The sequence below is a fragment of the Eretmochelys imbricata genome, chromosome 14 (assembly GCF_965152235.1).
Source record: "Eretmochelys imbricata isolate rEreImb1 chromosome 14, rEreImb1.hap1, whole genome shotgun sequence".
NCBI lineage: Eukaryota > Metazoa > Chordata > Testudines > Cheloniidae > Eretmochelys > Eretmochelys imbricata.
Window position 1 is genome coordinate 2,757,252 of NC_135585.1, and position 14,899 is coordinate 2,772,150.

Below are 14,899 nucleotides of genomic sequence, written 5' to 3' on the forward strand. Positions count from 1 at the left end.
AGAGCAGAATTAGCCAACACTGTGTAAAAGAGACTCAATCGGCCTGCGAGGTTACTTAGATCATCAGTTGTTGCCATGTGCAATTCCTAGCACAGTGTATTGGGAGGGGGGTTATAATCCAGAAAGAGCCGTTTGGCAGCCCTGACTGTCAGCAGTGTGTCTTGAGTAGCGCTGTGGCCAGGACAAGTTCAGTAGGATGCTGACACTTGCCCTGTAAAATAGAAGAGGCTGGAAGCACAGAGAACTCCTGTCAGAGGAGGGAGGCTCAATTCAGGTCCCCACGGAGCTGCCACTGCCAACCTATGGGAGAGCCCAGAGTGGCCATCCTGTCGTCGGAAGCAGGAGGGAACTGGAGAAGGGTGAGGGAGCTGAGGGGAATTAGAGTAAAATAGTTCCTAACTGCATCGCTCCTCCGGTTCAAAACGGCCATGCTTGATATGAGACACATCAGCAGGGCTGAGCTGGGATTAGCGGCTGTAACTATGGCTACTGTTCCTGCACTCAAGACCTTTTTCCCCCCACGTTTTTCCTTGACGGTAGCTTCACCACCTTTGCAGTGTGGGGCCGTGAGCAGCCTCTCTGGGCCCATTACGTAGGCTCTTACTTCCTGCCCTTGCTACTGCTGGATTTCTGTGAATTGGTGTTTTTGTTCCCATATGGTATGTTCCTCTGACGAGACCTCATCTCCTTCTAGGACTGAAGCAACTCCCCTCCTCCAATATCTCTGCTCCATATTTTTGTTATAGCAGAGACTGGCTCTTGCAGGTGTTCCTTTCATTCTGTCGCTAGGGCGTCCATGGGGGGCTGACACATTGCCTCGTATCCTGAGGGATCTCCAAGTACTTCAAAAAACCATGCCCGGCTATAGAAAGAAGGGAGTGGGTTACTCCCCACTGAAATGCATTCTCTGCCGGGGGAGAATGCAGCAGCCATTCTATGTCACCACTACTGTATGCTCCAGTCTTTGAATGTGAGGAAGAACTTCCCTGTTGAGCTACGCTTGGCGGGGGAAAGGGATGTGGAATAGAATTATCCAGTCTGGACTCTAGCCAGGACACCAGGGCTAATGACCAAACACCTGGAGTAAGTGTTGAGGGGATCCCTTAATGACCATGGGTGGTGGGGGGATGTCCAAAAGCTAGAACCTTCAGCTTCACAGCACCCTCTAGTGCCATGCTGGGGAACAGGTTTAGTGCTGACTCAAGCTTGGGACTGTAGTAGCATGCTTGTGCTCCTCGGGGTGGTTGTAGCAAGCAGAACTATGCTTCCAGCGTGGTGAGACTCTTCCGGTACAGGCAGTTCACACTTGTGCAGGGTTCCAGGGTGCTCTGCTCATGCTGCTGCTTGTTCCTTATAATCAGAAAGGGGCAGTGTGTAGGTTTCCAACCCTCCTAGCTAGACATCTGCATGCTTGAGATTTAAATGAGCATCTGATGTAAACACACTCCATGGATGCCCAAGAGCCCTGAGCTTATTCTGTAAACTCAAACTGTAAAGCACGTAGTCTGATCTCTCATTCCTTCAATCTTGTTGATACTAATGCCCCCCTCCTTCCCAGCTGCATCGCTGTGTGTGATGTCTACAGAGAGTGTAGGGTCTTTAAAATCCTCTCCTTTTCTCTTGTCTTTCTAGGGGATGTTCTCTTCCAGATGGCAGAAGTTCACAGGCAGATTCAAAATCAGTTAGAAGAGATGGTAAGTACTGTACAGCTTGCAGACATGTTTTCTAGAGGAGTCTGGGTGGGCCAAATACATAGGGCGACCAGCAGGAAGCTTTGGGACCAGCAGCTGTGTCAGCAATTTGTTGGCCTTTAGCTGCATTTCAGTGTGGAACTGCACCACAGGACTGCACAGAGGGGATGCATGAAATAATTGCCAAGCGTTTAGCTAAGAGTAGAAACCTCACTTGGTAAACCCTGACTGAAGAAAAGAATAAATTGTGCAGGGAGGATCAAAAAAACGCTAGGATGTCTAGAGAGCACTTGTAAAAATGGTATTGTCTGGGCAAAAGAGCCAGCTACTCAACAAATCTACTTCACGCAGAGCCAGTTAGCACTGGAGGACTTCGATGCTGTGTCCAGGGAACACAATGGGCTTCAGTTTCTTATCCACAGAGACCGACTTTATCTAAAACTTGGTTGTTGGCCTGCTGATGTCCAGGCTCTCCATATGGGCTTCCATCTGTTTCTGTCAGACCGTCAAGCCTCTCTTCCTTTATGTAGCCAATTATATACCTGTTTTTCCCGTATCCAATTGGCTGCCCTAATGTTAACGTGCCTCTTTCTGTGTTGTATTTGCTATGTCTGTCTGTCTTCACGCTCTGTCTTGTTTCATCCACTGCTCTCCATGAGCCCCTTGTCTCTTCGTCATGAAACTATCCTCTGTATCACACGCTCATGCTCGCTCTGTGTTTTTGAATTCGAGGCCAGGTCAGTGTTTGCTAGAATACGTACTTTGGTTTTTGTCTTCAAGCTGAAGTCTTTTCACAACGAGCTACTGACGCAACTGGAGCAGAAAGTAGAACTGGATTCCAGGTATCTAAGTGTAAGTCCATCAGAACTTTATTTTAATATATTAAACAACACGAGCATGTTCCCAGCTCTTCTTTTGACTTTCTCTTTGCTGCTGCCTTCTCCACCAGCATTCCAAGCTTGTCCTAGTCAATATGGGGGTGCGAGTGTTCCACCTTGACTCTGCTTGTTCGGGATCTGAGTACCTTCATGTAATCCTGAATACAGAGGCAGGAGTTAGACTGGCCTCTTGGCATGTTGCAGATTTTTAGCAAAAAATATTCTGTTGATGCTCTAAAACCTGTGGGCTCTAACCATCTCAACCCTGTGATGGCCGCACTTAACCCTTTAATGTCTAATTCTGGCCCCCCCGTGCATTGGTTCAGTGTACTGTAAGAAGCAGAATTTCCTGTTTAATCTGCATGAACTGATACTAATTATGAATGACTATTTATTTGCATTGTGGTACTCTCCAGAATGTGCTAGGTGCTTTCCGATCATCTTGCGCTCCTGGCGCTAAAGAGCATGCCGATTAACTTTCATTGCTGGTAGTGACTGCTCTTTTTTTAAAGAGGAGAGCAATCCTTTTTCTTAATTTGGTAGCCCACCATGAAACCACCAACAAGCTGATATTTCTGCTTTCTGGGTCATTGGGAATCTGGTATCCCCTCGTCTCCCAGAGGAGGATGGCTGCACAGTTGCCTTTTAAACATGCCAGTGTTCTAAAACATGCCTCCTGCATCAGGAACGAGGTTGTGGAGGCCTTGGCTACAAGGAGAATGTAAACCATGCTCATTAGGAGCAGAAAATCTCAGCTGATCTGCTGAGCCATTGTTTCAGCTATTCAGAGCTTCCCCCTGTTTTGTATTCAGGCTGCGCTGAAGAAATACCAGACTGAGCAAAGGAGCAAAGGGGATGCGCTAGAGAAATGCCAGGCAGAGCTGAAAAAACTTCGGAAGAAGAGCCAAGGGAGCAAAAACCCTCAGAAGTACTCGGACAAGGAGCTCCAGGTAGGACTCTTGACTGGTAGTCTGCTGTCAATACTCTCAGTGGTACTGACTGAAATGGGCTTTGCTGAGCACTCCTTTGGTCGCTAAGTTCATAGGATCATAGAAATGTGGGGCTGGAAGGGACCTCGAGAAGTCATCTAGTCCTGTTGCCTGTATACAAAGTATGGTATACTAGACCATACCTGACAGGTGTTTGTCCAACTTGTTCTTAAAGTGATGGGGATTCCGCAACCTCCCTTGGAAGCCTATTCCAGAGCTTAGCTTTTTTTTGTCTTTAGTCATCTTTTCTAAAGACTAAACATGCCCAGTTTTGTAACCTGGCCTCCTAGACCAGGTTATTCTAAACCTTTTATCACTTTTGTTGCTGTCCTCTGGACTATCTCCACTTTGTCAGTCTTTTGTAAAGCGTGGTACCCTGAACTGGACACAGCACTCCAGCTGAGGCCTCCCCAGTGCTGGGTACAGCAGGGCTGTTACCTCTTGTGTCTTACGAACGACACTCTGGTTAACATACCCCAGAAGATTCGCCTTTTTCACAACTCCATCACATTGTTGACTCGTATTCAATTTGTGATCCACTATCACCCCCAGATCCTTTTTGCCGTACTATCACCGAGCCAGTTACTCCCCATTTTGTAGTGGTGCGTTTGATTTTTTTTTTTTTTCTCTAAGTATAGTACTTTGTACTTTATTGAATGTCATCTTGTTAATTTCAGATCAGTTCTCCAATTTGTCAAGGTTGTTTCGAATGCTAATCCTGTCCTCCAAGGTGCTTGCAACCCCTCCCAGCTTCGTGTCATCCACAAATTTTATAAGCATATGCGCCACTCCATTATCCAAGTCATTAATGAAAATATTGAATAATACTGGACCCAAGTCAGACCCCTGTGAGATGCCACTAGATATGGCCTCCTGGCTGGACAGTGAACCATTGAAAACTGCTCTTTGAGGTTGGTCTGTTAACCAGTTGTGTACCCACCTTATTGTAATTTCAGTTGGACACATTTCCCTAGCTTGTTTATTAGAGTGTCATGTGGGACTGTGTCAGAAGCCTTACTAAAATCAAGGTATATCACGTCTACTGCTCTCTTCCCCCACCCTCCCCACCCCGGGGTAGGTCAGTAACCCAATCAAAGAAAGAACAGGAGGACTTGTGGCACCTTAGAGACTAATTTATCTGATTTATCTGAGCATAATTAACTCTGAAGCAAATTGGGCATTAAATACTTCAGCCTCCTTGATGTCATCCATGTGTAGCTCGTCTTCCTCACTAGATAGAGGACCAACAATCCCCTTTGGCTTTCTCTTGCTCCTAACGTATTTGTAGACCCTCTTCATATTGCTTTTTATGTGCCTTGCTAGGTGTAACTCCTCTTATACCTTAGCCTTTCTGCTTTTATCCCTATATGCTTGTGCTGTTCTTTTGTACTCCTCCTTAGCAGTTGGTCCATGTTTCCATTTATAGGATTCCTTTTTGATTTTTCAGGCCATTTAAAGAGCTCCTGCTGGAACCATACCGGCCTCTTACTATTCTTACCCTATATAGGGAGTTATTTTGCCCTTCACACATCACTCCCCAGAGGCAGCCCAAACGAGGAAGCCCCTTAGATAATGGCTCCCTATTTTCCCATCACAAATGAGCTGAACACCCGCAAGGAGCGAAGGAGGGAGCGAGCATGGTCCAGACGATAGAACGTGGGACTGGAAATTAGGAGACCTGGCTCTTCAGTTGGCCATTAGACCCTGGGCAAATCACTTCACCTTTCTCTGCTCTCTTTAAACTGGCGAATGATATTCAGTTTTGCAAAGCGCTTTGAGATCTTCTGATGAAAAGTATTGTATAAGAGTCAGAAGTCAATTGGGCTCATTGGGCAGATGCAAGCCAGTTTCCCAGCAAACAATGGAATCATTTGGCTAGCATCCCATCCAGCTGCCTTTGACTGCTCTAATCTGATGGGATCAGGTCCAATTCACCCAGCTGCAGAATGGGTAAGTAGCCTTTCAGTGTGAGATTGAGCAAAACATGAACCCATGACCTTCAAGACTATATAGTCAAGCACCTTAACCACTCAGCCAGTATATTAATTAATTCTGTCTCCTTGAATTGACTGTGGTTGACTCTTCTCTTATCAGTGAAAGACCCAAGAAATAAAACTTTCAACCTGGTGAATTTCCATTGTCAGACACATCTCTCTCTGGATCTCATTCTACTGAAATATTTTCTGTAGCCTCCTGGTTTTAAATTCCTATCCATTTCTTCTCCCCTCCACTCCCTCGGTACGACAGCTTGTACATGCTGGAGGCGTTTTTTCATTAGACCGCAAATAACTTCTCTAAATAGTGACTTTTGAGTCAAGCGTACTTGAAAACTGCATACCGTTTTCTAATCAGATTTTGATTGCACCCTCCTGAGACTGCTGCATTTGAGTCCCTAGGCAGAGAGACTCACTCTTCTCTCAAGAACAGCTGGGTACAGCAGTTTGTGTCTTGGGGAGAGGGGTTTGTTTTTGTTGTGTTTTTTTTGTTTGTTTTAATATGCACATTTTAAGAGACTAAAGCTTCAGGATTTCCAGGCAGGGATAAATGGGGGATAATATTTCATTTCAATGTATCCCACGAAGCGTTCTGAGAAGGCATTACTGACATATGCAGAGCATCAGGAATTACTCTCCTGCGTATGTCCTACACTGCACTAAAAGATCTGCAGCGCGCCTGTGGCTGGCCCAGGTCAGCGGACACCAGTTTGGGCTGGAGGAGGGATAGGCTAAACAGTGCAGTGTAGACACTTGGGCTGGAGCCTGGGCTCTGAGACCCACCCTCCTCATAGGGGTTCAGAGCCGAGGCTCCAGCTCAAGCCCAAACATCTACCCTGCAATTTTCAGTCCCACCGCCTGAGCCCCAGGAGCCCAAGTCAGTCGACCCGGGCTCTGAGACTTGGTGCTGTGAGGTTTTTATTGTGCCTTCTATTGACAGCAATGGACATGCAACCTGGATGGTGGCACAGGGTGTATTGGGGTGAGGGAGGATGCTTGGGGGTTAATGACTGTATTCATAGAGTGAGTTAATCTCTTGTGGAAGTTACTGACCTCCAATTCAGGCCTCACCGGCAGCACATCTGGGAGGAGTGCAAGTTTAAGAAAGCAGTTAATACATGGATCTGTAAACACCCTTCTGGCCTGAAATGCTCTTTCTCCTTGTCTGTCTCTGTTAGTTCTAGCCACGGCTATGGAGTAAATACAGTGTCAATGACCCATTCCTGTTAGGCAAAATTAACCTACAGGCCAGATGACTTGCTACCTCCTGTCTCTAATGCAAAACTTTCAGCAGCCGTGTTGCCCCTGGGATCCAAGTTAACCAAAGGTTATTTGAATGCGGTCATACTTCCTGAATGTTCCCTTTTTATCTAAGCTGACCTAAACATAGGTGACAGCTCCTCAGCCTGGGTCTATTGAAGTTCTCTGTACTGAACAGCAGATGTGAATTACTCACCAGCTAATTAGAATGAAGATTCTATAGGGGAGCGTACCTTTTCTAATTGTACTAAGCTCCACGAGTGAGTTATTCTGTTAGCAGCGTAGAGCAGAAAGATCACTGAAGGGAAAAAGTGGAAGTGTTTATCAGCATTCTTATCTCAAGCTTCCAGAAAGAATTCTTCTGCTTGTTTAAAATGCTGCATACTGAATTCTTACTGATCTGTCACTCCTAACTCTGTCCTGAGGCATCATTTATCCAGTGGCGTTTTTACAGTGGGAGTGCTGAGAGCCATTTAACAAAACTGTGAACCCTTTATATGGTGGAAACCACTTCAAGCCCAGGGGTGCTACCGCACCCCCAGCACCCTGAGTTCTAGCACACATGCTTGTATCCACCTGAGGTTGTTTAAGAAGCTGGCTTTTAAAAGCCAGTCTAAAGCGTACTGGTCTAGTAAAACATGCAGAGAAGTCCTGTTTATTCGCTTATCCCACTCGAAGACTTGATGAGCACATGAACTCTAAATTAAGGTTTTTAAATCACTTCTGAATATCTGCTTCCTTGCAACCTATTCTCTTAATTGCCAGCTGAAAGAGAAGGAATGGTAGACCAGTGGGCAAGGACATCTTTAGATGCAGGAAAACACAAGGTACCAAGATTGGCAATTAGCTATCTCTTGCTCACAAATGTTGCCCATGTGGACACAGAGAACCAAAATCCTGCCATGGCTCCTTTATCTCCTATGAGTCCTCTAAGCACCTAGGGACTGCATTGCCCTTATTTTTGCAGGGATTCCCCCACCTATGAAGTATACCCCTCCAAGTTAGCTAAAATGAATTCTCCTCCTCCATCTGTACCTTTCTGCCATGCTGCAGAGAGAGGGCGACTATTCAGAGATGCTCAGTTAACTGAGCCTTTGATGTTCTTGACACAAAGTAGCAGAGATGTGGGTTAGTTCTATTAGCGTGGCTTGTTTTGGGTAAAGGGAAAGAAACTGGATCATTCTTTCAAGCACTTAATCTTTCTACAGTAGGAATTTAGGAAGAGCTTGTCTCTTTGGAAAAACCTTGCAATGGTTTTTAAGCTTAAAAAGAGCTGCAAAGACTGCAGGATTGCTGGGTTTTTCGGGATTAAAATAAAAAGCTGGTGTTGCTGAATTTGACTGAGTGGTGCTGATTCATCGCTGTGCTGTGCTGCTCACTGTGGTGGGGCTTCGTGTCCTAAAAGAGCAAACCCTTCTGGGCCACTCTTAAAACTGTTTCCCCATTTTCTTTATGGTGGATTTGAAAGCATGATTTTCATAGAATATCTGGGTTGGAAGGGACCTCAGGAGGTCATCTAGTCCAACCCCCTGCTCAAAGCAGGACCAATTTTTGCCCCAGATCCCTAAATGGCCCCCCCCCAAGGATTGAACTCACAACCCTGGGTTTAGCAGGCCAATGCTCAAACCACTGAGCGATCCCTCTGTCACTCCCCGCACCCCCCACCAAACCTACTAAGCCCCTTTGCTGCCCCAGGATACCTGAACTGCCATAGGCTCAGGTGGACTCTTGCCATAAATGCTCACTGGGAAACTTGGATAAATGTTTAAATCCCAGTGAGCTCTGCGAGGAGAACAACGTACAGCGCCCTGTGGAGAATTGCGTGTGGAGGAATGGAAATCTATTGTTCCTAGGATAGCAGAGGTCTGGTGTGAGGATGTGGCTTGGCGATAGGAAGTGGCATCGCTTTTGATTTAGTGTATGGAGTTGAATCATTGGCACTGTGCGTAACACAGCACTACAGCGGTTTCATGCGGGCTGCATGCCAGGTGTAGTCCTCCTGGGTCTGGGTCTTATCCCCACCTATAACACTTCCACTCTGGTTTCTTGTGTTGGCTTAGCACAAGGGCTTGCCATGCTCAGGACTGGAGCTCCTCCACCATAGTCTATTTTTTCTTTTGCCTCTTCAGCTGATCTCGACTGACGTCCTGTATCTAAAGAGCAGCTGGTTTGAGGAGGAAACCTCTTGCCTGGGGTATGGAAGATGGAAAAATTTGCCAGCATTGGAAGCGAAGAATCCCAGCTTTATTGGCCGCTCTGAATTCAGTGCTGAACAGCTGCTGATGTCACACAGACATCTAGTCTTGTTCCACAAATATCTGATCTCTTTGACAACTCTGCTTATTTAAACTAGAGAACAACATGCTTCTTGGCAGAGGAATTGGCATTTGGCTCAGATGCTGCCAACTTTTGAGTCTTTGGGGTGTTTTATACCCTGGCACAGCACTGTCTGTGTTGTGGTTGTCTTATAAAACCAACCAACTTGGGGCTTTAAGGGGGATGCACTTGCTAGAGATTCTAGTAAATTGGAGCCATGCCTCACTGAGCCAGTGTCTGAAAGAACGTGTGTTGCAGATGAGTTTGTTTTGTAGTGAGAGAAGTTGCTGTTGGCAGAAATATCCTGGTAGTTACAGAAAAGTCATTCTGTTCCGTTTAAAAAAACAAACAAAAAAACAACAAAAAAAACTTGAGGACTCCTAGATTTACGTTAATGCAGCACTTAAACGCAAGTGACTGTTAAACAGCCAGGATTCAGAAACTATGCAGTGCTCTGTTTTCATATTTAGAACTGCAGGAAGTGTAATTGCTCTTCTGTGCCATTCCATTGTTTGCTGAATTGCAGCAGTTTGTCATTGTCCTGAAATAAAACTGAAGCTTAAAATCGGTGCCCCAGGAGGATAGGACTAGTGGCTGCTCTGTGAAGAGGCTCAAAATGTGTTTGACTTCTCCCTGTTCCTTTTCCTCCACCCCATCCCCATTATCTCAGCCTTCCAAGACCCTCCAACACATCCTTTCCTGGTCTAACTAGGATGTGTCCAGGACTAGACAAATAAGACTCCTGAAGCTGTTGAGTGTCTGGCCTGCAGTGTGGCAGAGCAAGGCCATGATGAATCTAATTTTTGAAAGGGCCAAGGTTTAAGAGTTGCTCGGTATGTCAGATTTGGCCAATGGAATTGAGGCCAAACAAGTATCATTCATCTCACTTGTGATTCTTCTGGTGAACTCCTGCTTTTATTCTTTCTCACAAAGGGAAAGATGAGTGGCTAATTCCGATCAGGCATTCAGACTTTGTTTTGCTGTTTATCTTGTATGTGGGAAGTTGTCTACCTCTGGGAAGAATAGGGATTTGAGGTGAGGCTTGATCAAGCAGACACAGACCGGCTTGCTAGCAGGACTCCACTAAAGTGGAAGTTTCCGTGTTCACTTCCAAATGAGCCCCAAGCAGAGCTGATAAAGCCCCTTGTCTCTGAACAGCTTGGGTGCCAGGACCGAGCTAATCCTTACCTGAGCTATCACCTGCCTGTCTGAATGTTCCAGCTGAAGTGTGAGCTCTCTTCCATGCTTGCTTCCTTCACCAGAGTGTTCAGTGGGTGAGAGGGACTCTGAAGATTAATGTAGCTGAATGGTTGAAGCATCCTATGACTTTCCATGGAAAAAGCTCTGCTTGCAGGCTATGGTGTCAGCACCTACAAGTAGCTCCTGGTGTGACTAGTTGTTGACTTGTGTATTGATGATCTTCTGTCCTGGATGTTATCGCTACTTAATACATTGCATTAGCGGATGGCTCAATGCCTGTCTCCGGTTTTGAAGCACGGTCGCTTTCAGTAACAAATCTTAAAACTGAGTTTAGTACAGTTGAGTCTGAAAACCCCTGTCCATTTCTGCATGAGTCTGGGATCCCTTTTATTGACTTGCTGAGTATCAATGCTCCCACCTAAGTCAGTGCTCCCCAAACTGTGGGGAGCGCCCCCCAGTAGGAGGACACAGAGAAATGTTCAGGGGGGCATGGCCATGCCGGGGTCATGCCCCACGGAGCTTGGGGAGGAAGTGCTGCCCTGCTCTGGCCTCTGCTCCCAGCTGTGGCCCAGCACCCCAGCCTCGGGCTGCAGACAGATTCCATTATGGGTAATGGGAGGTGGGGGGGCACGTGACAGAAAAAATGTAGGGACCACAGCTGCAGTTGATTTCCCCCCCCCCCCCCCCCCGTGTTTGGTTCAGCCAGGGAGGCTTTTGTGTGATTTGCAACATCAGAAAAGCAGGAATCAAAGTGAATTTATTTTGAAAGCTCCTTTTTTAGTTGTGCTAAATATTCTGACCTCTTCGCTTTAAAGCAGCCAACAATCCTACCATCCTAATGGCTTTGAAATAAAAGTTCAGACTAAAACAATACAGGTATCAAATCCTTTGAAGGTCTCGCAGGTGGGCTGATAACTTAGGGGGAGAGGAGAATCTGAGAATGTTGTTCAATGTTGCTGCATTTACAACTGTCTGCAGCTCCTAGAAGAAACCCAGTTGGACCTGCTGAGGAAACAAGGGTGCTGTAACCTGGAGACCAGTCTAAAAGTGGGGTAATGGCAGGTTTTCACTCTGAGAGAAGTGCAGGTGCTGGGCCTGCCTCTTGGAAGGGTGCCCCAGAGAGACTGGCTAAGGGGTCAAAGGCACAGCTCATCCTGGAACTGTGACGCTTGCCCTTTCTTAGCAGCTTCACCTATCCTCTTTCTATTGCATTGGCAAGAACGGTATAGGAGTACAACAGACTTCCTCCAGCCAGGAGACTTGCATCCGATGAAGTGAGCTGTAGCTCACGAAAGCTTATGCTCAAATAGATTTGTTAGTCTCTAAGGTGCCACAAGTCCTCCTTTTCTTTTAACGTTGCAAGGTTTTCATTCGTACTTAGGTTGTTCCTGCCGCTCTGTATGGGGGGGTGAGGAAGGGACACAGGCTAGCAGCAGCCTTGTGTAAAGGGTAGGTTAGGTTACACTGATACCTGGCCAGGAGTTCTACTCCAATCAAGTATCTTCGTGCCTTCAGGTGCGTACACATACTCTTCTCCTTTCTGAACACCTGAAATGCCATTGCGTCAAATGGCTTGTAGTTTTCATAAAGGTTTTGTAATTGAAGTCTCACTTTGATATTCCCATAAGGAGAAATAATTTTAGTTATAGGTCAGGCAATCCTAATTGATAAGGACTTTGCTGTAACGAGGCCACCAGCTTTTATATAAAGACCAGTAAAAAGAATTATGTCAAAGCTCAGAGGAAGCTCTGAATAATTGACATTTAAGTTTAAAACATTAAAAATGAATCCAGCTAGATTTCCTGAAGTGCCGAGTAGTCACCAGAGGGAGAGCATAAAGGTAGCCCAATTAAAATCTCTCTAGTGCAGGTTCCAAGCATTTTGTTCATGGGTTGTGTTGCTCTGGCCTTCTCATTGGCCCGACTTGTTTCTCCTCTTTTGGGCCTATTCAAATTAAGGCTGAGAGATGCGGTTTGAATTTAATAAATATTGGCCTTTAGCTCCACCTAAAACTCTCTCCCCACCTCTTGTACTGAAGTTTTTCCTGAGTTCTTGCAGCCGCCTCTGCAGTTCCTAGTTCTAGCCAGCTCCTGAAGCAGCAAAACATGCCATTGGGTGGGAGTACTGACCAGAAGCAAAGGGTACTGGAAACCTCCTGAGAGCCTGGTCTAAAACTTCCCGCCCAGTTCTTGATGATCTGGGGCCTCGGAGAAGCCCCTGACTCTCTGCCTGTTTCTGATAGTGAGCCTGTGACTCAGTGCTAGAGGAACCATGACCAATCAAGGTATTTGGTGCGCTTGTTTCAAGGTCTCTAATTGGCGAGTAGCTCGTAAAAGGCAGGACAGTGAGAGGAGGAACCGGCTTGACTCTCCTTTTGAGTCAGTTACCCAGCTGCTCCAGCCATAGACTTCATCTTTCACCGCTCAGCCTCAGCAAGCACAGGTCTCTGAGCTCGGCCGTGTAGCTTACCAAAGCTGTAAGCCACTGTTATAAACACTGTCAGCACTGAGGTTTTGTTTTATGTTTTTTTTTTTTTTTTTTTTCCTCCTCTGAGCTGAGATACCGCAAATTAGTCTCCTGGAAACTGCCCTTACAGGTCACTTCTGCTCAGGTTTGGGATAACTTTGAAATGTGTCCTTCAGTAGAAAAATGGCTCTGCATGACGCTAGTTCACAAAGACCGATCCTAGATGCTCTTTATTGAGGAGTTGTTTTAAGTGGCTGATCTCAAAACGCCCACACAGTCAGACGAAGAGAGCAACTAGTTGCTGTTCTTTGCATTTTATTTAATGTCATGTGTGCATGGCACTTTACAGAGAAGTAAAAGACCAGGTTTCTACCCTGAAGAATGGTCCTGTGAGAGGAGACGCAACAAGAGAAGATCCTAGATCATGGAGAAATGAAATGGGAGGCCTGACTTTTAGCAATGATTATTAGCTGTGTGTTAGAATTGGCTGTTCATATTGGATACGCCTCAGCTAGTGCAATAACCAGCCACATATCTCTGCTCTCTCTGCAGTGTGTTTCATGCAGAGAGAATGTCACTTGTGTCTTGCCTTGGGGTGGGTCTGTTGGGCCTTTATAGCAAATGAACAGTTTGTTTTAAAAGGAGATTTGTGGCCTGAAATGGGGGCGTGAAGGACTGGGAACCTGTCTGAGCACATTGAGATAGAAGAACAAAGCAAGGGGAAGGGCGTTCTCAGGCGGTGGCGAGGCTCCGGTGGCAGTGTGCTGGCCATGGCGTGAAGCAAGAGGCGGGCAGAGTGCAGACTAGTAAGATTGTGCCTCGGTGGTGGTAGTGGCGAAGCGGGCTGGACAAACCGGGAATGTCACCAGTACCTCTTGTTGTTTCACTGGGCGCAGGTTCAAGGCATGGTGCGACCCAAGGAGGCAATAAGGCAGTGTGCATTACCTCTGGAGTAAAAATAAACGGGTTGCTCCTTAGAGAGGAAAGATGGCTGAGTGATTCGGGCACTACCCAAGGCTTGGGAGACTGGGATTCAGTTCCCTGCTCTGCCAAAGAGAGCCTATTCTGTGAGACCTTGGACAAAGTCCCTTAGCCTCTCTTCTCATCTGGACAATGTTGGTAACAGCCCTGCCCTGCGTCACAGGGTAAATACACGAAGATTGTGAAAGGCTTTGAGATCTACTGATGCGAAGCCCCTTCCTCTCAATCTTTTGTTTTGTTCCTGTTATCTAGCCTCCCCAGATGCAGTGGGTGCTTCATGGTCCCTGCCTGAAAACGCTTACAGTCTAAATGCCAGGGGGGGGGTCACCAGCAGTAGGCTGGTGAGGGGGGAGTTATCAGAGTGAGAACATGGCTAGCTCAGTGCAGGGATGCACTCTGGTTTTAAATGCAGGTGTGCACTGCTAGGCATCACTTCTTGAGGACAAGTGTGTAAGAGAGGAGTTTTCAAAGCATTTAAATGAAGCGACGACACGGTGAATCAGAATGGGGGGGGTTGGACCAGTGCGGAGGGGTGGATGGCAGGAAGAAACCTGTAGAGACTTCTGCTAACTTGCATTAGCTTTGCATGCTACTTGGTGAATAAAGGCATTTAGGAATAATCCTCAAATACTGTGATATTTGCAGATTCATTCTCTCTCTCTCTCTCTCTCTCTCTAATGCACCAATGAGGAAAAACTGTCAGTTAAGTTGAATATTGCAGAACTCAGTGCGTAAAATGACTGATTATTTTCCATCTCCATTGCTGAGCCCCACCTGAATAGTGCTGTGCTGTGTATCTCGCTACTACTCCCAGTGTCCTCCCAAAGAGTAGGGGGATGACTACTAAGGGAAGTACCGTGCCAGGAGCATTCTGAGTGGATTTCCCCTTATGGATTGAAGTGTGCTAATGTGGTAGGACATAGTGTTGTGTATGAAATGAGGTGTTTGCATATTCATATGTCCATGTTCAGAACCTCGTGGCTTTCTAGAGCAGGGGGTCTCAAACTGGGGCTTGGGACCCCTCAGGAGGTTGCGAGGTTATTTCATGGGGGGATCACCTCCACCCTGAACCCTGTTGTTTGCCTCCAGCATTTGTAATGGTGTTAAATGTACAAAAAAGTGTA

At 46.4% G+C, this 14,899-nt stretch overlaps 1 protein-coding gene across 5 annotated transcripts in view; it reads left to right on the forward strand.

Annotated features, from left to right (window-relative positions):
- Positions 1 to 14,899, forward strand: part of BAIAP2 (BAR/IMD domain containing adaptor protein 2) — a 70,253-nt gene that overhangs the window by 25,472 nt on the left and 29,882 nt on the right. For 4 of the 5 annotated variants that reach the window (XM_077833185.1, XM_077833187.1, XM_077833186.1 and 1 more), the window contains exons 3-5: positions 1,633 to 1,694; positions 2,472 to 2,543; positions 3,382 to 3,519. In XM_077833185.1, the coding sequence (XP_077689311.1) occupies positions 1,633 to 1,694; positions 2,472 to 2,543; positions 3,382 to 3,519 (272 nt within the window). The remainder of the gene's footprint in view (positions 1 to 1,632; positions 1,695 to 2,471; positions 2,544 to 3,381; positions 3,520 to 14,899) is intronic. The other variant, XM_077833189.1, reaches the window with a different exon arrangement.